Below are 27,969 nucleotides of genomic sequence, written 5' to 3' on the forward strand. Positions count from 1 at the left end.
GTCTGACAACCAGAGCTCCATGAAAGAAATGTGATGAATATACAAAAATATTTTACAAATTTGATCAGGTTACAAATTTCATTTCTCTTTTTTCTCCTCTATAGATATGATATCTGCACTTATAAAAATAAGCCCTGTGGAACACTGGGTAAGTTTTTATAAAGGGAGGATAGTTCAGATTGTCTTTTTGTCCAATGGCTTTACTTTTTATTATTATTAATTTGGTAATTTTCCTTTCTGGCACATCTGAAATTATTCCTATAAACTGTTAAACTTGACCTTTGTGGATATGTCACTTACTAGGAAACAAGTAGAATGATGATTAAAAACAGCTTAGAAGGTGATTCAAAATCATCAAACAGTAATAATAAATCAGAAGTTACCATTCATTTTCAAATAATCCATCTCTGTAATGTATTTTCCAAAAATACTAAGGAGTTTGAGAGCAAATTAAAGCAACCAGCAACTTCAAATCTCAGTCTAGAAAAGGAAGAAAAGAAAAACTTGGGGGATACTTCATGCAGAGGCATTAAGAACAGTACTTCTTTTGGTCCAATTTTGTGGAAAGATTATATCCTCATAAATTAGGATATTATTGGAAAATTTTATTACCTAAACAGAAAAAACCAGTTTTGTAAAATATTACAGCCAGAGGTAGAGAGAGAGGACAGAATTATCTTTCTTGTGCTTCCCAAATACCACTTTTTTTTTTTAAAGCAATTCTGTAGTATCCTAGAATTTAAAAAATGATATTTTGCTGCAGAGCTAAACTTCATAGTGGTTAAAAGTTAACTGCAGATACAGCTGGGGGAATATGGTAGCTTTCAAGTAGACTAAATTGTTAAGCAACTAGAGTTATCTTAAGTAAAAACAGGAGCATTTTTCTGTGGTGTTTTTTGTGAAGGTTAATTCTCTAGAGTCTCTGACAAGTCTCTCTTTTCTTATCTGTGAAGGAATAGTTATGAAATCTGTTTCTATGTACCTCATAAGAATTTTGGGAAGATCAAATTTAAAGTTGAGGTGGGAGAAAAGGTGTTACCCCACTTCCTAGGGAAGACAGTGAAATGTCTCTTTAGAAATTAAAACTTCTCTTGATGATTTTACCTGCCTTTCCAGGCTTCTCCTTCCTCATTTCCCTCAGGATTTACGGTAAAAGAAGAAATCCCAGTTTGCCAATGAGAAGTATTACGATGGAGAGGTTTGCTAGTTAAAATCATAACACAGAGAAAGAACTCTTTGCTGAGAGAGCTTACATCAAAAAGATTTTCTTCATAGTGTTTTAGGTTAACAAGACCAACAATAATCCAAAGGAAGGGAACCTAAGCTGAAAAGCGACAACTGTCTTTGACAGTTTCAGTGCATTACCTTTTACAGTTTATTTAGCTCTTTGTTCCTTAATTTCCTTATCTGTGAAGTAGGAGTAATATCTGCCCTTATGCTGCAAGGATATTGTTAAAGTCATTTAAGGAAATATAAAGGCGTTTACTATAGGAATGAGCTGGTATTATTTAATGTAGAAATTATCTACACTGTTTATCTTATCCCCTCTATTATTGTGCAAATTCTATAAGCATTTACAAAGTGCTTAATCAATTTTAGGAACAATATTCACTAAGTCTCAAAGAATGTCCAAGCTTGAGCTTGTATTCTCTAGTGTATGCATACATACATATGTAAGCATATGCATGTATCTATACATATTCTATACTGCTTTTTGAAGGTAGTTTATTTACACTGAGATATGTTCTTCATTGGGACGTAAATAATAGCACTGCCTAATACTTTGGGATAGTTTATTAATTTTCAGACCAATATATTAATACCTGGGTAAATGTTAATATATTTTCAATCCTAATATAAATTATTTTTCAATCTACAAACCATTATAACTTATATTATCTCATACTGAAAACTGAATGAACTGCATTGTATATACATGCGTTGATTTTAATATGTGGAAAATATATTATCAGCACAGTGGATCAAGTTTTTTCTTTTTGAGTGGTCTTTCTGGTAATTTTCATATTGGTTTTCATGCTAATTCTTGGATGTTTTCTTGCTTAGTACTGCTGGTGACCAATTGTAACCTGACTAAGTAGATTTAAGGGTGCAAACTGTGGCCATCAAACTAAGGAAATCTAAATGACCCGAATAGTAATCAAACGCCTATTAACACAATCACACGTAAGAACTTTGGCAACTTCAATTTTATAGGAATAGAAAAAATAATGGGGAGTTGTGAAAACTACATTAACATCTACATTATTCTTTTATTTTGGTTAAGATTTACTTTGTATTTTCAACAAATAGTTATTTCTCAGATATGTTCTTCCTTAGGCTGTTCTTTTAGTAGAGCTAAAAGATTTTATATCAGATGCATAAGTAAATCTTTGCTTACAGATATACCTTGGGGAGTCATTTAGAATTCTCAGTTAAAAACAGGGCCACATGACACATACCAAACAAGAACAAAAACAACAACAAAAAGGTAACCCATGGAATAATATATTTTGGAAAATATAGGTAATGTTAATTTAACAATAAATATTAGTAATTTAGAGGATACAGAGAAACACAGCTTCTAGAGCTTTCTTGTCAGTAAGAATATGAATTGAATAGCTTTTTCTGTTCCAAATTCGTGCAAATGGAACATTGTACCTAGCGCAGAACATTGTTTATTGCACTCAGTAAATCTTAATTGAATTGGATTGAAATCACTTTTGGTGGGAAAGTAATTATTGATACCTGGGTGTTGACAGTAGACTACTAACATATAAAATATTTTTCCTACTTTTCCTTTAATTTCTTCTAAATAACTAGTACATATGTGTATTAGGTATGACTTGGCATCTGTTTCCTTATAACACGACATTTTATCTTTCATACAAAAAATCTTTTTTCTCAGCATTATTTTAAAGTTTTGAACTAATCACAAAGCATGATATTCATTTGGAAATAAATATTAAAACTTTTACATAGTAAAATTCCCAAGGGAAGAATACCTTGAATAACATAACATTTCACTAGAATCAGTGAATTAACACCATAGTTTTTGTTTTATTACTAAAACTCTAATGCATTTAAGGGGGATGGGAGAGGAGAGAACCACACTGAATGTGTGAATGACTTTCCACCCATTAAAATACTTAAAGAAATTGTTGCATCACTTGCAGCACTAATTTCAGAAGATTAAAAAAATGCAAAAACCTCCCATCTTTAACAGGTCTTTTTCTGTTTTGAATCATTCATTTTTGTTTTTATAAAAATGTCATTTTAAAAAACCATTTGGGATTCCCTTTTTTTGGTAACTAAAAAGTTGCTTGTATATTTTTATGAACCCACTAAACTTAAACAGATCTCTTTAGAAAAATAATGTGGATATATTTTGCTTTCTACAGCCTGAAGAATGTTAAAATAGAAATGCTTTCTTGAATTCCCTCTTCTGGCTCAAGTTACTAGGTGGTCCCAAGTTACCAGAAGTAAAATTTATAAATCTAACCCCTAGTCTAGACATTTTCCAGCACTGACTGCAGTTCAAAAAATATTAATGTCTAGCCGGCAAAGTGAAACTCCCCCCAGTGATTTTGCAAATGACTAGAAAGTTAACCTTTTGCCAACTGCTCCTTCTGTGCATGGAGGTTATTAAAAAGAATCCAGGCATTTATAAGTATGGGCTTTTTAAGACTGAAACACCTTGGCTTGACCCTTTGTGTCTCCTTCTGTTTATTCAGGCTTGGCCTCTGTGGCTGGAATGTGTGAGCCTGAAAGGAGCTGCAGCATTAATGAAGACATTGGCCTGGGTTCAGCTTTTACCATTGCACATGAGATTGGTCACAAGTGAGTGAGTTTAAGAAAATCAAAATAAATTTTAGACCTCCACTCATTTGAGCAACTCATAACTACTGTGTGGAACGCCCGTGCTCAACCATATTTTACTGCCTTTTTGTCCAATTTCAATAGAGAATGTTATCATTTAAGATATTGGAATAAATCATCTTAAGAACTGGAGACTTGTTAAATAATCTTTCTGATTCAATGACTAGTGCCATCAGAGTGGTGAATGCACCACACTTAAGTTTTGTTATATATATCTGAAACAATTTAGCTTCACCGTGGTCCACTCAACACCCAGTTTCTCACAGTCAAATTGTTTAAATGATCTTTCTTTTTCTCAAGTGACAATACATTATATATTTAAAAATCATCATTGACACCATTACCATAAAGTGTACTTTGAGTTTTCACTCTTCATACAGCTGTGAGCATGCCTTTTCTAGGTTTGTGTAATCACTTCTATGCAACTTGTATTTTCAGATGTACTTGTGTGTCTGAAAAAAAACCCTGATGTTACAACAGTAGTGAGATATCATCCTCACTGCTCTTTAGGATGATCTGGAGTTTTTAATATTTGTTTTAAATAAACCTGTGCCAGAAACTATCGTATGACTTCCCCCTCCCCCAAACCCCCACACAATAGCAATAAAACCCTTACTTTATTTCAAACAACAGACAATAGTAAATGTAAAAGCTTGCTTATGTGGAAGGAGAGTAGTTTGAAAACTTTAAAAGGATAGTCAAATATTTTAAACTAAAATAAGCAGCCTATTTGTAAGAACTTCTGATGTTTTTATGATTTAAATTTTACGATCTTTTTTTCTGGTAGAAAAATGGATGGGGGACGAAAGAACAAATAAAATGAATGTTTATTGTATACTTGCCTCAGAGGTCATTCCTGAGATAAATCTGTAGTTCAGCTCTTTTTTTTCCCCCAAAGTGGTGAGTAAAATTAGGTCAGTCTGTTGCATTATTTTCAAAATTGCAATTTAATTTTTACCAAATTGGTATTGATTTATGTGTGAATTCAAGTAACCAACAAGTTTCAAACCTGACTTAATTCAGACACAGGGAAAAGTCAGTATTACATTTTTAATGAAGTCCTAAAAATATTGGTATTCTAGTTTCCATTTCAATAAGCAGTGGGGGAACAAAAGGGAAAAGCCCTCTTAATCAGGCAGTTTACCTTCAACTCACTTAAAAATCTGACTCATTAATGACTGTCATAATCTTATGCAACCAGACTGAATTTAATAGGTTCTGTTAGATTCAATTAAATTAAAAGGTTAGGACAAGTAACATGCAGTGGATGAATAATGTGTGTATGAGAGCACTATTACTTCATGCAGCCACAAGTCAGTCAATGTCAACATATGCATTGTAAGTCCCATTCTCATATGTACTTAAATAGGCAAGATGAGGGTTTATCTCTTTTGTATCTTTTATTAAGATTCTAACTGAACTAGTCTCAGGCTTCCTAGATTTTTTGTTGACCTTATGGATAATTCCTTTTAATTCTTCCTAAGATGAATGGTTTGTACATTATGTAGAAGAAATATAGAAGAGAAGTTGAATATACCTCTGAAGATTTATGTGCCTTAGAGTAACTTTATTTCATAGCTAATTCTTGTTTGATGATGTGAGTGTTAAAAATGGGGGGGAAATTCACAAAATGCTTAATGTTTAAAGCCAGAAGAAATGCTTCAATGCAAAAATGTTATTTGAAACATTAAAAATTACCTTTCTTTCCATGTTGATTTCTATGTCACTATCCCCCATCCCTTTGTTCTCAGACAACTAGGTAGAGTATGTTTAACATACTGTCTTATTCATGGATGAAAATCCTTGTACTTGCTTTTAAGATCTTAGGGTTTAGCTTTAAGGAATTTAGCAAGCCAATTCTGGTACAACTCATGCCATTATTAAAATATAGTGGTCTCTATTCTTCCTGAAACAAAATAATAGTCATGGTAAATATATCAGGTGTACTTTTCAGATAGAGTATAATGTGCTCCATACTCTATGGAGTATAAAACAGAAGTTCTTGTGATTTTTATCATTTAGTAGAATGAATGTTAAGTGATGTGATCATATCTCCAGATTCATTACAGTGAAAAATATTTAACCGTGAATGAGTGAGAAGTGCCTCTACTGAGTTACCAGACTGTAAATATTTTCTCCCAGTCTTTAGGTTGTGTAGAATATGGTTTTGTACCCATTGTATACTTATGTAGGATCTTATATTCATTTTAAACAGCAATGGATAACTTCTTTTCTTTGGCTAGGCCATAGTTTCCACTTTTATTTCTGTTCATTCCCTTATGCAAACAAGAAATTAGTTTCCTTGTCAAATGAAAAACTGAGCTTTATGCTGTATTTAAATGACATGTTTAGCTTTAATGTAGGCTGTAAGCTATCAACACTTAATGAAACCTTATGGAAAATAATATTCTTTGAAATATTTTTTTTATTAATTATGTAGTTGCCATAGGTTTCAGAGGTTGAAAAAAATTATGATGTTAAAGAGGGGTGGCAAGAATTCAACCAGACATGTAGTATATTGAGAAAGCTAGCTAATACACTGTACAAAAATAATCTTAAAAAGAGATCTTTTTAAAAAATTCATATTTTTTGGAGATGCATATTGAAGTATATGTGACTGAAGTGGCAGCACATCTGAGATTTGCTTGTTAAAGAAAGGAGAAAAAAGAGAAAGATAAAACAAGAATAATAATATTTCGAATTTTATAATCTTGACGTGGATGGGAGTTCATTATGCTACTCTCTACTATTACATATGTCTGATTTTTTTTCACAATAAATGAACAGGTCCTATGATCATAAAACTTATAAATTTAACACACTTATTCATTAATAGTGATTGAGTAAACTATTACTCTAATTTTGAAAGAATTGAAAGAATTGTCAAAAATTGTATTGAAAGCTGCAAGGGTATATCAGTCTTACTTTTGGGAACCATTATCAATGTTTGGTCTTACCAATAGGGATATACTTTTTATAGAAGATTGGTTAGAAGATGAATTTTTTTTAAAAAGGAGAAATGTGGTGAGACTTCAGGATAAAATTATAAATTAGGTTACCTGTGTTAGGAAGCTATTATTACTATTTTCTTTATCCAAACTTCCCCTCTCCTGCTGCAGATATCTAAGTATCTTTAAATGCTTGATCAGTGCTATGTTTTCTTTTTTCCTTTTTCTTTTTATTTCTTTTTTTGTGTGTGGGTGTACAATATATGGAGACTTTTTTTTTACTTTTTATTTTATTTTAGAGTATAGTTGATTAATAATGTTGTGATAGTTTCAGGTGTACAGCAAAGTGATTCAGTTATACATATATCTATTCTTTTTCAAATTCTTTTCCCATTTAGGTTGTTACATAATATTGAGCAGAGTTCCCTGTGCCATACAGTAGGTCCTTGTTGGTTATCTGTTTTAAATATAGCAGTGTGTACAAGTGCTGTGTTTTCTTGATAGAAGGCTAATAAACATAAACTAAGGTACTAGGCACTTTAATGCCTTTGTCTAGTTTTGATATCAAAATAGTGTTAGTCTTATAAAATGAGTTAAGTATTCTATTTTCTGATAGTATTTGCTTTCCCATGACTAAGTTTTAAAACATTTAGGTATAATTTATGTACAAATAAATATGCGTCCATTTTGTGTATAGTTCAATGAATTTTGACAAATGTATATAACCATGTACCCACCACTACAATCAAGATATCAACATTTACATTACCTGAAAAAGTCCCTTTGTTCCCTTTTATAGTCAATCTCCACACTCCTTCCCCTTTCCTTGGCCCCAGACAACCACAGATCTACTTTTTTATCTTTATAGATTAAACTCGTCTTTTTTATAGTTTCATTTAAGTGGACTCATATAGTGGGTACTCTTTTGTGTCTTACTTCCTTCCCTCGGCACAATGGTTTTGAGATTCATTCATGTTGTTGTTGTTGTGTGTATCAGTAGTTCTTTTTTTTTCGGAAGAAGAGTATTCCATATCATAATAGCACACATCACATTTTAGGTTGTTTCTAGTTTGGAGCTATTATAAATAGATCTGGTATGAACATCCATGTACAAGAATTTGTTTGGACATATGCTTTCATTTTTCTTGAGTAGTACTGCTGGTAGTATGGTATGTGTTAGTTTCACTTTATAATAAACAAAAAAACTCTAATTCAAAGTGGCTGTATACCATTTTACATTCCCACTAGCAATCTATGAGAGTTCCAGTTACTTCAGATCCTTGCTGACATTTATTATTATGTCTTTTTGATTTAGCCATTATTATGAATTTTAGTGGTATCTCATTGTGTCTTTAATTAGTTGATTATCTGTTTTCTGATAAATAATGATGTTAGTGATGATGAACATCTTTTCATGTGCTTGTTATTCATTATCTTCTTAAATTTCTGCCCAAATCCTTTTCCCATTTGAAAAAAAAACAAAACTGAGGTGTTTCCATCTAACTGAGCTGTAAGAATTCTCAATATATTCTGGATAAAAGTCTTTATCATGTATACGTAATGTGAGTATTTTCTCCAAGTCTTTGGCTTGCCATTCATTTTTTAATGATGTCTTGTGAAAAGCAGAATTTTAACATTTTGATGAAGTCTAATTTATAATTTTTCTTTTATGGTTCATGTTTTTGTATTCTAAGAAATCTTTGCCTACTTCAAGATTGTGAAGATTTTCTTCTATATTTTTGTCTAAGTTTTATACTTTTAGATTTTATATTAAGATCTATAATCCATTTTGAGTTAACATTTTTGTATGGTGTGAGGTATGGGTAGAAGAAGTTCTTTTTTTTCCTCATATGAAGATCCATTTATTTCAGCCCAATTTGTAAAAAAATTTTGTTGGTTTGTAGTTGCCTTTTAATGTCTTTGACTAGTTTTGATATCAGAATAAAGTTAGTCTTATGAATTGAATTAGGAAGTGTTGTATTTTCTGGGAGAGTTTGTATACACAAGGTTGATATTATTTCATCCTTAAATGTTTGATAGACCACCAATGAAACCATCTAAGCCTGGAATTTTCTTTGTGGGAATATTTTTAATAATTTAATTTTTAAATTAGATATAGGATAACATATTATCTAAATCTTTTAGATAATTATGTCTTTCAAAGTATTAGACTATTTCAGCTAAATTGTCAATTTTGGTATATAATTATTCTTAATATTCTCTTATTGTCTTTTTTAATGTCTATAATATAAATAATGATGTTCCATCATTCATTCCTGATATTTTTAATTTGTGTTTTCTCCTTTTTTTCCAGCTTTATTGAGATATAATTGACACATAACATTGTATAAGTTTAAGATGTACAACGTGATGATTTGATACACGTATATATTGCGAAATGATTACCATGATAAGGTTAGTTAACAGATCCAACACATCATATAATTACCTTTTTTTGTGTGTATGGTGAGAACATTTAAGATTCATTCTGTTAGCAACTTTCAAGTATACAAGACAGTATTATTAACTGTAGTCACCATGCTTTACTGAGACGCCCCCAGAACTTACTCATCTTATAACTGGAAGTTTGTACACTTTGAAAAACATCTTCCCATTTCCCTCAGACCCCAATCCCCTGAAAACCACCAATCTACTCTCTATGACTTCAGCTGTTTTAGATTCCACATATAAGTGAGATCATACAATATTTATCTTTATCTGACTTATTTCACTTACCATAATGCCCCCAAGGTTCATCCATGCTGCAGATATTTTCTTCCATTCCATAGTTTGCCTTTTTATTTTGTTGATTGTTTCTTTTGCTATACAGAAGGAAATGACAGAATTTCCTTCCTTTTTATAATTGAATAATATTCCACTGTGTGTGGGGGTGTGTGTATATCACATTTCCTTTATCCATTCATCCACTGGTAGATACTTAGGATGTCTTCATATCTTGGCTATTGTGAGTAATGCTGCAGTGAACATGGGGGTGTAGATATCTATTTCAAATAGAGCTTTTATTTCCTTTGTCTATATACACAGAAGTGGGATTGCTGGATCATATGGTAGTTCTATTTTTTCATTTTTTTTGAGAAACCTTAATTCTGTTTTCCATAGTGGCTGTACCAATTACATTCCCACCAACAGTGCACAGTAGTTCCCTTTTCTCCACATCCTTGCCAGCACTTGTAATCTCTTATTAGCCATTCTAACAGGTATAAGATTATATCTCATTGTGGTTTTGATTTTCATTTCCCAGATGATCAGTGATGTGAGCATCTTTTCAAGCACTTGTTGGCCATTTGTATGTCTTCTTTAGAAAAATGTGTACTTAGATCCTTTGCCCATTTTAAAATCAGATTGTTTGTTTTGGATATTAAGTTGTATGAATTCCTTTATATTTTGGATATTAACCACTTATCAGATGTGTGTTTTGCAGATATTTTCTTCTATTCCATAGGTTGCCTTTTCATTTTGTTGATTGCTCCTTTTGCTGTATAGAAGCTCTTTTTTTTTGGTGGGGGGGCTCTTTGTTGCTATGTGTGAGCTTTCTCTAGTTGTGGTGAGTGGAGGCTACTCTTTGTTGTGGTGCGTGGGCTTCTCAGTGTGGTGGCTTCTCTTGTTGCGGAGTAGGGGCTCTAGAGTGCATGGGCTTCAGTAGTTGTGGTGCATGGGCACAGTAGTTGTGACTCATGGGCTCTAGAGCCCAGGCTCAGGAGTTATGGCGCATGAACTTTGTTGCTCCACAGCATGTGGGATCTTCCCAGACTAGGGCTCAAACCTGTGTCCCCCGCATTGGCAGGTGGATTCTTAACCACTGTGCGACCAGGGAAGTCACAGAAGCATTTTAGTTTGATGTAGTCCCACTTGTTTGTTTTTGCTTTTGTTGCTTATGCTTTTGATATCATATCCAAAATTCATTGCCAAGACCACTGTCAAGGAACATTTCCCTTATGTTTTCTTCAAGAAGTTTTATAGTTTCTGGGTTTACATTTAAGTCTTTAATCTATTTTGAATTACTTCTTGTGAGTTGTGTAAGATAGGGATCCAATTTCTTTTCTTTTCTTTTCTTTTCTTTTCTTTTCATTTTCTTTTTCTTTCTTCTTTTTTCTTTATTTCCCATGGAAATGTCCAGTTTTCCCAACATCATTTATTGAAGAGACTATGCTTTTCTCATTGAGTATGCTTTGCTCACTTTTCAAATATTAGTTGACAATATATGTGTGGGGTTTTTCTTTTTTTTTATGGGCTCCCCATTCTGTTCTGTCAGGTCTATGTGTCTGTTTTTATGTGAGTACCATACTGTTTTGATTACTACAGCTTTGTAGTATAGTTTCAAATCAGGAATAGTGATGCCACCAACTTTGTTCTTTCTCAGGATGGCTTCGGCTATTTGGGGTGTTTTGTAGTTCCATACAAATTTTAGGATTGTTCTTCTGTTTCTATGAAAAATGTCATTGAAATTTTGATATAAATTGTATTGAGCCTATACTAGATGGTTTAGGTAGTTTGGACATTTTAACATTGTTAACTCTTCCTATCCATTTACTTGGGATATGTTTTCATTTATTTATGTCTTCTTTTATAAATGTCTTAGAGTTATCAGTGTAGAGATCTTTCCTGTCCTTGGCTAAATTTAGTCCTAAATATTTTTTTTATGCTATTATAAATGAGTTTATTTTCTTTCTTTTTTTCAGCTTCTTTATTGTTAGTATATAGAAACACAACTGATTTTTGCATTTTGATTTTGTGTCCTGTACTTTACTAAATTCATTTATTAGTTCTAACCATTTTTTGGTGGCATCTATAGGTTTTTCTATATACAAGATCATAATGCCTGCCAAGAGGGACAATTTTACTTCTTCCTTTCTGATTTAGATGCCTATTTATATGAGTTTTTAATGTAGACATTTGTTGCTATAAACTTCCCTCTTAGAATTGCTTTTACAGCATCCCTTATGTTTTGGTATTTTGTGTTTCTATTTACATTAGTCTCAAGATAGTTTTGATTATTCTTTTGATTTCTTCTTTGACCAGCAGTATATTGTTTAATTTCTATGTATGGTGAATTTTCTTGTTTTATCACATTGTTGACTTTAGTTCCATACTATTGTGGTCAGAAAAGAGACTGGAAATTATTTCGATCTTCTTAAATTTGTTAAGACTTGTATTGTGACCTGTTATGTGACCTATCCCAGAGAATGTTCTATGTAACCTCAAGAAGAATGTGTTTTCTGTTACTGTTGGATGGAATGCTCTGTATATTTGTCCGTTTGAACTAAAGTGTAGTTCAAGTCCACTGTTTCTTGATTTTCTGAGTGATCTATCCATTCTTGGAAGTGAGGGTATTGTAGTCCCCATCAATTATTATTTTATTAATTTCTTTTTTTAATTTGCTTTATATATTTAGGTACTCGTACATTAGGTGCATAAAATAATTACAATTGTTACATTCTCTTGGTGAATCGACCCTTTTATTATAATATTTGACCTACTTTGTCTTATGTTACAGTTTTTGAGTTAAAGTCTATTTTGTCTGTTATAAGTTTAGCTGCTCTTGTTCTTTTTTGGTTTACATTTGCATGGAATATCTTTTTCCATCCTTTCATTTTGAGCCTATTTGTTTCCTTAAGGCTGAGTTAACTCTCTTATAGGCAGCGTATAGTTGCCTTATGTATTTTTTTTATCCATTCAGCCACTCTACGTCTTTTGATTGGAGAATTTAACCCATTTACATTTAAAATAATTATTTATAGGTAAGGACTTAATGATGCCATCTTATTAATTGTTTTTTGGCTGTTTTATAATTTTTGTTTTCCTTTTTTCCTTTCATGCTGTCTTCCTTTGTGAATGATGATTTTCTGTGTTGATTCCCTTCTCTTTATCTTTGTGCATTTCTTGTAGGCTTTTGCTTTGTGGTAACCATGAGCTTTACATAAAATATATTATAGATACAACATTCTATTTTAAGCTGATGACAACTTAACTTTGATTGCATATAAAAATTCTATGCTTTTATTCCTCCTTATGTTTTATATTTTAGACATCACAATTTACATCTTTTTATATTGTGATCAATTAACAAATTATTGTAGCTATAAATTTTTATAATTATATTTCGTGTGTTCTTTAACCTTTATGCCAGAGTTAAGTGATTAACACATTACTGTATTACAATATTGGAATACTCTGAATTTGATGATCTACTTGCCTTTACCAGTATGTTTTATATCTTTTTGTTTTTGTATTACTTATTAGCACTGTCTTATTTCAACTTGAAGAACATCTTTCAGCATTTCTTGTAAGGCAGGTATAGTGGTGATGAACTCCCTCAGCTTTTTTGATCTGAGAAAGTCTTATCTGAAGGACAACTTTGCCACTTGTCCTTTGTTAAGTGTTCTTGGTTGACAGTTTTTTTTTCTTCTAACACTTTAAATATAGCTCATTCTCTCCTGGTTGCAAGGTTTCTGCTGAGAAGTCTGCTGATATACTATGGGAGGTTCCTTTGTATGTGAGTAATTTTTTTCCCTTGCTGCTTTCTATAAATAAGCTTTCTGCCCCATTCTTCTCTCTTCTTTTTCTGTAATAATGCATAGATAGTTTCTTTTAACAGTATTGCATAATTTACATAGGCTGTCTTCCCTGTTCTTCATTCTGTTTTCTGTTTGCTCCTCTGATGGCATAACTTTATTTGACTTTTCTTCAAGTTCACGGATTCTTTATTCTGTTAGTCAAGTCAGTTGTTGAAGCTCTCTATTAAATTCTTCAGTTCAGTCATTGTATTCTTCAGCTCCAGGATTTCTGTGTGTGTGTGTGTGTGTTTTAATGGTCTTTTTTTTAGAGTTATCTATCTGTGTTTGCTTATATTTCACTGAATTTCTTTGAGAGCTATTCTGATTCTTTTTCAGAGAGTTTGTAGATTTGTATTTCTTTAGTCACTGGACCTTATTAATTTCCTTTGATCCTGAAGTTTACCTGATTCTCTGTGATTTTCATATCTTTGCAGTGGTTTCTGTGCCTTTGAGGAGACTATCTCCTCTTCCAGTCTTTTGCAACAGTTGTGTTGGGCTACTGATATGCTTCCTTGTCATGGCTGAATGTTAGATGTGCTGCAGAGCTACCTGGTGTCACTGGCCAGGCTTCCTGGTTGGGTAGGGCTGGAGGCTATGGTCAGCAATTGGGCAGGACCAGTGACTTATTTTCCTGTGTGGGTGGGTCTCTAAAATGGATCCATGGCTGACAGAGGTCAATAGCAAGGGACCCAAGCCTAGAAAAACTGCCAAGCAAGTTGCCCAGCCAGAAACAAACACCAGCTTAACTCTGCAGATGAGCAGAGCCAGTGTTTGGGATCTCTGCTGAAGTGCCCCTATTAGCAAGAATGCGAAGTATTCATTGCTGTGAGCCTCAGGCTTCCTTCTTCCATCTTTATCTGATTCCCAAAGTAATACCCCCAAGGCAGTATCTCAGTGGTTCTCCTGGTATGTGTCCTGGAATGTTGGGGAAACTGGATGGCCACCTTGAGATCTCCATTTTCCACTGAGGTAACTGTAGGCCCATGGGGATCCACTTGGTGCAATGACATGCTGACCTGGGAGAGGGGCAATGCAGTCAAAGTGAAACTGTTCCTATTACCTTTCTAATGTGGTTTTCTAGTTTTGTTTTTATGTTTGTTTTGTTTAGTTCTGTTTTGTTTTTGGTTCAGGGTGCTTTTACCTCACTCCTGGGTTCTGGGTTCTTCATAAAGGCATCTTATCTACCAATATTTTATCTAGTTGCTCTTTCTGTGAGGGGAACCAAAGTTGGGAATTACTTATTTTGCTATCTTGCTAATATCTCTTATCCTTTTTTCTTGCTCAATACAGCTAAAGGTTTATTAATTCTGTTTTCTTAAAAAAAAAAAAAAAGCAAACATTTTAATTTCATCGATTTTCTTAATTGTTCGAGTTCTATAGTCTTATAGCTTTTCTTTACAGTTGATCTATCTGTTCATAAATGTTGAAATCTCCAAATGCATATGTAGATTTGTCTATTTCTTCTTTCATTTTTTTCAGTTTCACTTCATATATTTTGAAGTTTCCTAATTAAGTGCATTCACATTTAGGATTATTTTGTCTTCTTGATGAATCCACTCTTTAACATTATGAAATATCCCTTTTCATCTTTAGTAGTATTACTTGTTCTGAAATCTGTTTCATCTCATTAATACAGATTGCGTGGCATATATATATATATACACACAAACACACATATATTTGAACTATGAACTTACCTATGTCTTTATATTTAAAATGGATTTTTTTTGAAAACTTATATTGAGTTTTGCTTTTCTAAATCCAGTCTGACAGTTTCTTTTAACTGTATTGTTTTGTCCACTTGCATTTAAAGTAATTTTTGATACAGCTGGGTTTTGGACATTAATCTTGCTGTTTGTTTTCTAGTTTTTCCCATCTATTTTTTTCCATTTTTCTCTATTAATTAGCTAAATATTTTTTGAGTGTGTTATTTAATCTTTGCTATTGAATTATTAGCCATACCTCCTTGGTTTATTTATTTATTTTTCGTGGTTGCTCTATCGTTTACACTTTGTGTCTTTATCACAGTTTATTTTTGAATAAAAATTCTGGAATTCACCTGTAAGATACTGTATTTCCTTTTCCTCCCTCTCATCCTTTGTTTATTGTTGTCATAGATTTCTACTTCTTTATATGTTGTAAATCCTACAAGACCTTGTTATTATTTTTGCTTTGGATGGTCAATTACCTTTTATAGAACTTTAAAAATAAGAAACAATGTATTTTATACTTACATACACATTTACCATTTCAGGTGCTTTTTTCATTCCTTGATGTAAATAGATCCACATTTTCATCTGTTATGTTCCTTATACCTGAAAAACTTCCATTAGTATTTCTTACAATGCAATTTTCCTGGCAACTTATTCTCTTACCTTTTATTTGCCTGCAATTTTAAAATTTTACCTTCACTTTTGAAGGATATTTACATTGGATTAAAATTCTCCATTGGCAGTTTTTTTTTTCTTTTTTTGAGCAATGGCACCTGAAATGTCAAAGAATATGATGCATCATGATAACTATATGGAGTTTAATGATCCTGGATGGTGAAATGCCTAGAAAAGAACTTGTGAAATGAAACTGGTGAGGTAGACAAAAAGTAGATGATTGATTGCCATATATATATAAAATAATGAGCTTGCATATTATATCCCTTTTCCTCCTTAGTAGTATTGCTTGTTCTGAAATCTGTTACATTGGAAAGTAATTTTGAACAGAGATAGCATGATAAGATTTTTATTTTAGATAGGTCACTCTGGAAGCTGTATGGAATATGACTTTCACATAGGAAACCATGCTGTTTCATTTGCCCACATTAACACTACTAATATTATTTTGGGGGAGAGGATTGCAATGTTCTACAAGAGTGTTAAACACAGTGAGTACACCAAATAATACATACTTTACCCATTATACAGGTGAATTAACTGAGACACAGAGAGATTAAGTGGTTAAGCCAGGATTGAAGGCAAGCCCTCTGGCTCTAGGATGGATCCTAAACCTTTCTGCTGTATAGATTACAGCTAATGAGAGCTGCAACTTGGGTAGTGGCATTTGGATGGATTAAAGTCATACTGAAGAGATAAAATTAGCGAGGTTTGATATTTGGTTAAGTATGAGTGATGAGAGAAGGAAAGCTGAGTGTTACTTTCATCTTTCCACCTTAGTGAGTGAGACTGTGGACACATCAGTACCACCCACTGAAATAAAGATGGAACCTATTTAATTGAAGGAGTAATGAGTTCAGAATTTTGTAGGTTTAGGTTGAGATGCCTGTAGGACATCTAAGTGGAAATGTACAGAAGACAATTACAAGGCTAAAATTATTAAGACAGATGTGGGCTGAATATATAAATTTAGTAGTTATCCATAATGGTAGAGTCCCAGAGAACTGGCATAAAGTAAAAAGAGCAGAGGGCTCAGAACTGCATGCATAAAACCTAGTAATAATTTAAAGTTTAAGAATTGCTGTTATGTCCCAACTGCTGTTTTTTATAACTGTTATTATAGAATAACTATCACTAAGGAATTGGGTACATAATAAAGCTTATTGAATCAAGATGATAAAGTTAATAAGTATTTAGACATGATATTTGAATTAAGAACTCTAAATATCAAAAGATACAATTTTAGGACAAATAAATTATCTTTAGTTTTTTTTCACAGTAGTAAACTTATGAAATTAGTATGTTAAGAGGTGTTTCAGAATGAAAATATAAATACATTTAAGATAGTTAGAAGCCCTCTCTCCTTGGGACTAAGGATCATTGCTTATTTTTGCATTCCCAGCATTTCTACTATATACTCAGTTTTTATCTGTGGAACAATATGCCTTTAAATACTAAATGCAAAAAGGATGGAACATGGCAATTAATCTCTGCATCTTTTGAATTAAAAAAAATCTGAGACATACTACATTAAAATAATATAATATGTAAAATCATTTTTTAAACATGGAGAATTGATAAAGTAAATATTGAATTTTTAAAATTTTACAGCAATATTGCCTTTTGTGTTACACCAAGCATGAGAAATGTCTGTAATTTAAATGTTAGGTCTAATAGATTCAGAAGTGTCTAAATTAAAATCAAATTTTGAACACAGTGATTGAGTGTTTGCCTAGTTATGCATGGAGTAGACTAGTAGGTTATGCAATGTCTGAAGTGGGGGAAGCCCTACCATATTAGTTTTTATCTTAGCACTAATATTTTAATGTATTGTTTCAATTTTTGACTGATAGTTGTGTTAAGCACTAAATACATAATATATTAATTCTTGTAACTATTCTATAAGTATGGAATATATATTTATGTGTGTAGTTTTATATGTAATACATGTGTGATAATTTTTGAACCTAATGAAAAACAAAAATAGCCATTTACCCCTTTCTCCTATGGTGCCATCTTCCTCCAACTATCGTGTTTAACACAGATTTCCAATCTGTACATTCACACATATAAATGTACTTTTTTATAAAAATGAGATCTTCCTATATGCTTTGATTTTTAAATTTAATGTTATATTTCTTTATATTCATGAGTCTGTTTATGAAGTCCTTTTTGTACCTTTTATGTATTTGTCTAATCACTGTAGCTTTGTAATGTATTTGACACTTTGTATTTGAAATCTGTTTGTCTCTTCTGCTTTAGTTACTATAGCTTCATTATATTTGACATTGTTTTGCATTTTCAAGGTTTTTTCATCATTTTTGCATATTTCTTTCCCAAATAAACGTGAATATTTTTGTTTCCATATGTACAGGAGTTTTGATGGGAGTTCATTGAATTTATAAAAAAGGAACATAATACAGCCAATCCTCTGTATCCATGGGGTCCACATCTATGAATTCCACCAACTGTAGATGGAAAATATTTGGGCAAAAAAATCCAGAAAGTTCCAAAAAGCAATATTTACATAGCATTTACATTGTATTAGGTTTTATAAATAAATAAATAAAATATACGGGAAGATGTACAGAGGTTGTATGCGAATACTATGCCATTTAATATAAGGGACTTGAGCATTCATGGATTTTGGTATCTGTGAGTGGATCCTGGAACCAGTTCCCTGTGGGTACTGAGGGATGACTGTATTTCTCTCCATTTATTAAGGTTTTTATTATATCCATTGGTTTAGCTTTGTTATTTCTTTATAGTGTCTTACTCCTTTTTTAAAAATTTCTAGAATTTTTTTGTTATTGCTAACTTGTAAGCAGAATCCTTTTTCATTATATTTTCTAATTCACTATTGTTGACATCAGAAAAGTCATTAGTTTTTCTTAATGTTGATCTTATATCTGGCCACTTAAACATTTTTATTAGCTTTAGCAGTGGATCTTTTGAATTTTCTCTGCAGTCAATTGTAATTTCTCCAAATAGTTCATGTTTTAGCTCTTTCCAGTATTCATACCTCTAGATTTATTTATTTATCTATCTTGTTTTGGCTAGGGTATCCAATAAAATCTTAGATATAATTAGTAATAGAGGGTATCAGTCTCAGTCTTGATTTTAGTAGATATAATTTAATGCTTTATCATTAGTTATGATTAAATCTTATTTCTGTTTTTTTAAATTTTTTTTTTAATTAGTAATGAGTATTGAATTTTATCAAAAAAATTTTTTTGGCATCTGCTAAGATGAAACTGCCTGAATTCAAATCTGTGATCTGCTGCTTACCAGCTTTGTGAACTTGGGCAAGTTATTCTGTTTCTTATTTCCATAGCTGCAAGATGAGAAATTGTGATAAATTAAGGAGTTATCATATATAAAGTATTTAGAATAGTGCCTGCCTCATTGCACACACTATATGTTTCCCATTATTATTTTTTCAATTTATAAATATGTGGTTAATACATATTTCTTGATACATAGTGATATAAATAATAGATTTCTTAATGTTAAACTATCCTCACATTCTTAAGATAGTTTTTGCCTGATCAGGAATAGTAGTATTTTGTTTGTTTGTTTTGAGATGTTGCTATATTCAGTTGGCTAGTATTGTACTTAGGATTTCTGAATTTATATTTCTAAATACATTAAATGGCTAGGAGGTTTTTCTGTCTGCATGTGCTGTTTTATCCACTTTTTATATTGTGGTTTGTCTCGTCTCATAGATTGATGAATCTATTTCTTAACCTTGATCTTTTTACAATCAAGTTTAATGTGAACCTGAATGTTAATGCCTCTATATTATTTCTTGGTTTTTGGTTCATATTTTAGTATGTTGAATAATGTCAGTAAATTAATTTTAGAAATGAATATTGCTATAGTTTTCTCACCTTAATATGTTATATGGAAACCAATAGAAAAATTCAGTCTTTTGGCAGAGTGAAGAGGTTCTTTATCAAGGCTTAAGGTTTCTAAGAGTTTTGAGATTCAAATTTTTTAAATTAGTTATTAAAATCCTTCTCTCCTTTTATTATATTTATTTATTTATTTATTTATTGGCTGCATTGTGTCTTTGTTGCTGTGCACGGGCTTTCTCTAGTTGTGGTGAGTGGGGGCTACTCTTGATTGTGGTGCACGTGCTCCTCATTGTGGTGGCTTCTCTTGCTGTGGAGCATGGGCTCTAGGCATGCAGGCTTCAGTAGTTGTGGCACAGGGCTCAATAGTATGGTGCACAGGCTCAATAGTTGTGGCACTGGGCTTAGTTGCTCTGTGGCATGTGGGATCTTCCCGGAGCAGGGATCAAACCCATGTCCCCTGCATTGGCAGGTGGATTCTTAACCACTGCACCACCTAGGAAGTCCCTAAAACCCTTCTTTTATTGAAAACAATTAAAATTTATCCTCCAGTTGACAAAATTGTTCCTCTACTCTGAGAATCAAGGAACAGTGATTTTCTTAATGGATATCCTATTTTCTCTGTTATTCAATTGCAGTTATAAAGACATATAGCTTATTTAAGTTAGAAAATATTTCATAATTTTGATAAAATGATATATTTCCAACATAGACTAAAATATTTCAGTTGTGAATTTTGAAATATCATGAATCTAGTTGTGAAATAATTTATTTTTTATCCCTTGTAAATAAAAATTATTTGTAAACTTAGCATTACCTACACAATTCTAAAGTCAGTAGTCTTACATTAGAAATATTTGATCAACAAAATATAATACAGTTTTAGCATATATTTTTAAAAGCCTAAGAGAAGTGAAATGTGTGGAGGTTAATGGAAGGGATAGATAACATGCAAATTTCATTAATTTTGGTTTCATGTTCTGAAGAGGACTTTTATAGTAAATCTTATTTTTTCATAATTTGAGTAAGTACAAAATTGTCTCTTCTTTTTATCAAAGATCAGTTCACTATATCTGAGTGTGTCTATTTCTGGGTTCTCTGCTCTGTTCCATTGTTCTGTGTGTCTTTTCTTTTGCCAGTACCACACTGTCCTGATTACGGTAGCTTAATGGCAAGTACTGAAATTGCTAGTGTGAATTTTCCAACTTCATTTTCTTCTTCAATACTGTGTTGGCTATTCTGGTCTTTTGCCTTTCCATACAAACTTTAGAATCCATTTTTCAATATCTGCAAAATAGCTTGCTGGAATTTTTATTAGGATTTTATTTAATCTAGAGATCAAGTTGGGGAGAACTGACATCTTCAGTATTCAATATCAATACTCGATATCAACAGTATTGTCTTCTAATTAATTCATGGATGCAGAATGTCTCTTCATGTATTTAGATCTTTCATTTGTTTCTTTAGAATTGTGTAGTTTTCTGTATATGAATCTTGTACATATTTCTTGATATGTAGCTAAGTATTAATTTTTTGGTGCTATTGTAAATGGTATTGTGTTTTCAACTTGAAGTTACAGTTGTTCTTTGGTAAACACGTATGTTGAGAAGCAGTTGACTTTTGAACATTACTTCACTTTCTGTGACCTTGCTATACTTTCTGATTCATTCCATGAGTTTGTTTGTTTGTTTGTTTGCTTGCTTGCTTGTTTTTTGTCTCTTTAGAATTTCCTATAGAGACAGTTGTGTCATCTGTGAAAAAAGACAATTTTATTTCTTTCTTCCCAATCTCTATATCTTTAAAAAAAATTCATTCATTTATTTTTGTCTTATTACACTCGCTAAACTTCCAGTATGATGTTGAATAGGAAGGGTGAGAAGATATACTTTCCATGAAAGTTCTCAATCTTAGGGTGAAAGTGTCTAGTTTCTCACCATAAAGTATAACTGTAGGTATTTTTTTATAGATATTATTAATCAAGTTAAGGAAGTTGCCTTCTATTCCTTGCTTGCTGAGAGTTTTAGTACAAATGGAAGTTGGATTTTGTCAAATGTTTTTTCTGCATCAATTTTTGGATTATGTGATTTTTTTCATCTTTACCCTGTTGATTTGATGGAATACATTGGTTGATTTTTGAATGTTTAAGCAGCCTTGAATACCTGAAATAAATCCCATATGGTCATCATCTGTAGTTCTTTTTATATTGGATTGGCCAAAAAGTTCATTTCTCCAACCCAGTACATTGTTGAATTTGATTTGCTAATATTTTGCTGAGGATTGTTGCATGGGAGATATTGGTCTTTATTTTCCTTTCTTGAATAATGCTGGCTTCCCAGAAAGAGTTAGAAAGTGTTTCCTCTGCTTCCATTTTCTGGAAAAATATTTTGGAGAATTAGTATAGTATCTTCCTTTAATGTTTAATACAATTCACCAGTGAAAGCATCTGGGCCTGGTGTTTTCTAATTTGGAAGGTTAATAATTACTTAATTTCTTTATAAACTGTGTGAGTTTTGGTAGTTTGTGTCTTTCAAGGAATTGGTTCATTTCAGCTAAGTCATCAAATTTATTGACTTAGAGTTTTTAATATTATTTTTTTATTATCATTTTTCTGTGTCTAAGGATCAGTAGTGATAACCCATATTTCTAATATTGATAATCTGTGTCTTCTCTCTGTTTTAGTTCATTGTCTTGGCTAGAGATTTATCAATTTTATTGATCTTTTCAAAGAATCAGCTTTGGTTTCTCTATTGTTTTTTTGTTTTTATTTCTTTGATTTCTGCTCTCATTTTGATTACTTCTTTTCTTCTGCTTGTTTTAGGCTTAGATTGGTCTTTTTTCTCTGGTTTCCTAAGGTAGAAGCTTAGATGTTTGATTTTATGTCTTCTTTTTTAATATATGCATTTAATGCTATAGATTTCTTTCTGAGCACTACTTTTGCTTCATCCCACAAACTTTGATAAGCTGTATTTTTGTTTTCATTTAGTTCAAAATATTTTAAAAATTTCTCTTGAAACATTCTTCTTCGGGACATGCATTATTTAGAAGTGTTCTTTAATCTCCAAATATTTTGAGATTTTCCAACTATCTTTATGTTATTGATTTCTAGTTTAATTCATTGTGGTTTAAGCACATATTCTGTATGATTCCTATTCTTTTAAATTGTTAAGGTGTCTTTTATGGCCTATAGTGTGGTCTCTCTTGGTGAATATTCTATGCAAGCTTGAGAAGAATGTATACTCTGCAGTTTTTGTATGTAGTGTTCTATAAATGTCATTTGGATCAAGCTGATAGATAGTGCTATTCAGGTCAACTATATCTTTACTGATTTTTTTTCCTGCTTGATCTATCAATTATTGAAAAAGAGATGTGGAAGTCTCCAGTTATAATGGTGGATTTGGGTATTTCCCCATGCTTTTCTATCAGCTTTTGACTCAGATGTTTTGACAGTATTGTTAAACACATATACTCTAAGTTTTTTGTTTCCTTGGAGAATTGACCTCTATATTATTATGTAATATCATTCTTTATCCTGGGAATTTTCCCTTTTCTGAAGTGTGCTTTGCCTAAAATTAATATGGCTACCCCAGCTTCCTTTTGATTTATGTTAGCATGGTATATCTTTTTCTATCCATCCCTTACTTTTTTTTAATTTATTTATTTATTTATTTATTTTATTGGCTATGTTGGGTCTTCATTGCTACACACGGGCTTTCTCTAGTTGCAGCAAGCAGGCACTACTCTTTGTTGTGCTGTGTGGGTTCCTCATTGTGGTGGCCTCTCTTGTTGCAGAGCATGGGCTCAAGGCGCATGGACTTCAGTAGTTGTGGCATGTGGACTCAATAGTTGTGACTCACAGGCTCTAGAGCGCAGGCTCAATAGTTGTGGCGCACAGGCCTAGTTGCTCCACGGCATGTGGTATCCTCCTGGGGAAGGGATTGAACCCGTGTCCCCTGCATTGGCAGGCAGATTCTTAACCACTGCGCCTCCTAGGAAGTCCCGTATTCATCCCTTACTTTCAACTTAGCTGGGTTTTTATATTTATGGTAGATTTCTTGTATTCAACATATAGTTGGCTCCTATATTTTTATTCACTCTGATGAAAAAATTGATGTATTTAGACCATTTATACTTAAATTGATGATTGATATAGTCGAGTTAATATCTACCATTTTTGTAACTTTTCTCTGTTGCACTTTCTTTTCCTTCTCTTTTTCTCCTTTCTCTGGTTTTAATTGAACATTTTATATGATTCCATTTTATCTCTTCTCATAGCTTATCAATTATACATGTTTTAAAAAATTTTAATGATTTCTCTTGTTTTAGCATAAAATTTTTATATAAAATATATTTAATAATATATAAACATAGATACATATATTTATGTATATTTATAAGTTTTTATATATGTTAAAACTAATCTAAGTCCCCCTACAAATAAAAGTATCTTCCTCATGTGTAATACAGGTTCCTTATAGCAGCATACTTTCAATTCCTCATTCCTATCTCTTATGACACTGCTGTACTTCATTTCACTTAACCATCTACTATAATCACCAATATATTGTTACTATTATTATTACTTTTAAGAAACAGTTATCTTTTGTATTATTAAATATATTAAGAAAAATAGATTTTATTTTTGCTTTATTTATTCCTTTTCTGATGCCTTTACTTTCTTTATGTAGATACAAGTTTCTGACCGATATAATTTTCCTTTTCCCTGAAGAACTTCTTTTAACATTTTTTAGTACAAGTATGCTAATAATAACTTTCTCCAGTTTTTGTTTGTTTGAGAAAATATTTATTTATCCTTCAGAGCTTTTGAAGAATAACTTTACTGAGTATAGAAGTTGCATGGTATCTGATCAGAAATTGTTGTTATTCCTACCTTTGTTCCTCTAGAAGTAAGTTTTTGTTTTTTTGTTTTTTTGTTTTCTCTCTGGCTTCTTTTAAGATTTTCTTTGTGTCTTTTGTCTTCTGTAGTTTGAGTCAATATGAATAGGTATAGATTTTTTTTTTGGTATTTATCCCGTTTGGTATTCTCTGAACTTCTTGGGTCTGTGGTTGGTGCCTGTTGTTAATTTTGGAAAATGCTTGGCCATTACTTCAAAGATTTATTCTCCTCCATTCTTTCTTTATTCTATCTCTAGTATTCACACTATATGTCATACCTTCAGATACTGCCCCAGAGTTCACGGATGTTTTATTCTGTTTTTTATTTGGGGTGGGGGGGTGGCGGTATTCTTTTTCATTCTTTTTTCTTTCTTCATTTCAATTTGGGAAGGTTCTATTGAACTGTCATCAAGCTCACTGATTCTTTCCTCAGTGAGTCCAGTCTACTGATGAGATCATCAGATGTATTCTACATTTCTGTTACACTGTTTTTGATTTCTAGTATTTCCTTTTGATTCTTTCTTAGAGTTTTCATCTTTCTGCCTACATTACCTATCTTTTCTTCTATGTTCACTACTTTTAGAGCCCTTAACATATTAATTATAATTATCTTCAATTCCCTCTCTGTTAATTTCAAAATTTGTGTAATATCTCAGCCTAGTTTTGATGCTTGTTTTTTCACTTTTAACTGTTTCAGTATGTCTTGCCATTTTTTATTTAAAGCCAGACATGATGTATTGGGTAATAGGGACTGAGGTAAATAGACCTTTAATGTTAGGTATAGACAGTCTGTCAATAACTGTTAATGAATGAATGAATGAATGAATGATGAATGTTTGTATTGTAAGGTCTAACTCTAAAATGAATGTTGTGGTTCTTTTAAGGTGTTTTACCCCTTGAAAAAGCAAATGAACTTATTTTTTCTTGTATGGAAACATTTTTAGTCTATGGAATGTGACATTTTACTCTGTCAGTTGATTAAGCTTTAGAGCTGTATAGTGCCATTGTTATTTACCCAAACTAGTAATACCATGCATGGTATTATTTTCCTGTTTCTTCCTATTTATATTAGATTTTGTGAATCTGCTATAAAATTTTATGTATTTTAAATTAGAACATATTGCTATTATTATTAAAATGCTACTCCATTACTGTCAGGGTCAGGAAGATGCCAAAACTATGTTACCTATTTGTCTACACACACATACATGCACATACATATATATGTTATATATACAATATACATTTTCATATGTAGGCTGTCACCTATGCAGACATACTCCCATAGTAGCTAAAACTATAACATAAAGATGTTTTTTAGAAAAGTTCTTTTTTTAAATACTTATTTATTTATTTTATTTTTTATTTATTGGCTGCATTGGGTCTTTGTTGCTATGCACAGGCTTTCTGTAGTTGCAGAGAGTGGTGGCTACTCTTCATTGCAGTACGTGGGCTTCTTATTGCGGTGGCTTCTCTTGCCGCAGAGCATGGGCTCTAGGCACATGGGCTCAGTAGTTGTGGCTTGTGGGCTCTAGAGTGCAGGCTCAGTAGTTGTGGTGCACAGGCTTAGTTGCTCCCCGGCATGTGGGATCTTTCTGGACCAGGGCTCGAACCCATGTCCCCTGCATTGGCAGGCAGATTCTTAACCACTGTGCCACCAGGGAAGCCCTAGAAAAGTTCTTATAAGAAAGTCTAACAATTAAATTGTTTCAGTGATTAAGTCTTTGCCATGACGTGCAGTAATGACAAAAAAAGATAAAACTGCTCAGGTAATTACTGAATTAAGTATCTGGAATTACAGAATGGAGTAGGTATATGTATGTGTGTTATAGAAATAATAAACCTACTGAAGTAGAATTTAGTCACTATCAACTTTAGGAACTTTGATAAGGCATTCCCTTCGTTTTGCTGGGAATGAACTAAATTTGTAGCCAGACACCATTGTACTAATTGGTTGATATGAATTTCATCTGCCATAAACTAATTCACTTACATTCTGCTCATAGTACAAGGAAGATTATAATAACAAAGGTTTCCTTGTTCCAGCTACCTTTCCTATGTTTGCCATGATTTCCCTATCTTCCCTACCTTCTCCCTATACACACGCACACACACACACCCAAATGCACAGACACTTATACACCGTACCCAAAATCTTAGTATATCTCAAATAGATTGTTTCCTCTGGTCTCTGGCATCTTTGCAGTTAGATGAAAGGGAAAAAGTGTAAAGTAGTAGTAGAAAAGATGTAAATGTATTACAGTGATTTCATTGGCTTTGGAAATCCAACTTTCAACTCAGAAATGTCTATGCTAAATGCGAACATTGCTTTCTACACATGTGGAAAGAGTCTAGGTCCTAGATTTTGGTAGGCACCTCTCTTGTTAAATATCTTCCTAAGTTCAGAATCTTGAGTTCACTTAGTTTAGTAAATTGTATGTAAAGCCCAAAAGTAGAAGTGAATTCCAAACTCTGTTTTAGAAAACACATGAACAAATTGTAATAACTATCCTACTGGGTTAACTTAAATCTAAATAATGTTTGCTAGATGTGAGTATAGAAGTTTCTGAATACATCCCTTAAATTTCATCTTTGCTTTTTTAGAACAAGTGATGCACAGCCAAGTCCAGTTATGAATAAAAACAGATCAAAGAGATTGTAAATGGAAAATAATTGTAAAGAAAAGATGTCCCTTTGTTCCTTTGTATTTTTCTGCTGCAATGAGAAGGCTTTGTTTTGAGATTTTATAGTTGTCACAACCTAGACTATAATTATCTCATAACTTTTCGAAGAGAGATTTAATCATATTAAAAACATTAGGAAACTATTTTTTTCCTGTAATTGTAAATGTGTTATCTTTTGAAGAACTGATTGATCATCTACTTATTTTTTCTTTTAGTGGAGAATTTAAAAGTATGTGTTCTATGTATGTACTAGTGACTATTTAACAAAGCGAAAGTCAGGGTTTAAAGTACCATGGTTATCTAACAAGAATAATGATGTTACTATATTAGCAATATGGTAAAATTGGTTGCTTAGACACAAAAATTCAATTAAGCATTTTAAGATTTTCCTTAGCTATACAGATTTTCTGTTAGGTTTCAAAACAGCTGTTTTGATTTTTAAAAGAAATCTAGACTAAATGCATATTAAATTTATACTCAGTAGTCTTTGTTTACTCTTTTTCATCTTTACAAATCTTCCAAAATAACCAGTAATAATTGTGTACCAAAATCAAGAGTAAGCTATTATTTTGTGGTACAATATACATTGTATTACTTTTTCAGTCTTAAGTGGTCATATAATATATGGTGAAATGATGTAAAATATAATCACAAATGAGCCACCTCTTATATATCCCCCCCTAAAATTATCTCCTTATATATGTATCTCCATGTCTACCTATTGATCTATCTACCTATCATGTAGAAGGAAA

At 32.1% G+C, this 27,969-nt stretch overlaps 1 protein-coding gene across 4 annotated transcripts in view; it reads left to right on the forward strand.

The window, feature by feature from the left end:
* The window catches only part of ADAMTS6 (ADAM metallopeptidase with thrombospondin type 1 motif 6), a 277,799-nt gene that overhangs the window by 118,005 nt on the left and 131,825 nt on the right, over nucleotides 1-27,969 (forward strand). For 3 of the 4 annotated variants that reach the window (XR_009054769.1, XM_057742536.1, XM_057742554.1), the window contains exons 8-9: nucleotides 105-148; nucleotides 3,732-3,837. The exons of the other annotated variant lie outside the window; for it this stretch is intronic. Coding sequence is in view for 2 of the 3 variants with exons in the window: in XM_057742536.1 (XP_057598519.1) it covers nucleotides 105-148; nucleotides 3,732-3,837 (150 nt within the window). In the remaining variant the exon portion in view is untranslated. The remainder of the gene's footprint in view (nucleotides 1-104; nucleotides 149-3,731; nucleotides 3,838-27,969) is intronic. 4 annotated transcript variants of the gene reach the window in all.

Source organism: Hippopotamus amphibius, chromosome 1 (assembly GCF_030028045.1).
Source record: "Hippopotamus amphibius kiboko isolate mHipAmp2 chromosome 1, mHipAmp2.hap2, whole genome shotgun sequence".
In the NCBI taxonomy this organism is placed as follows: Eukaryota; Metazoa; Chordata; class Mammalia; order Artiodactyla; family Hippopotamidae; genus Hippopotamus; species Hippopotamus amphibius.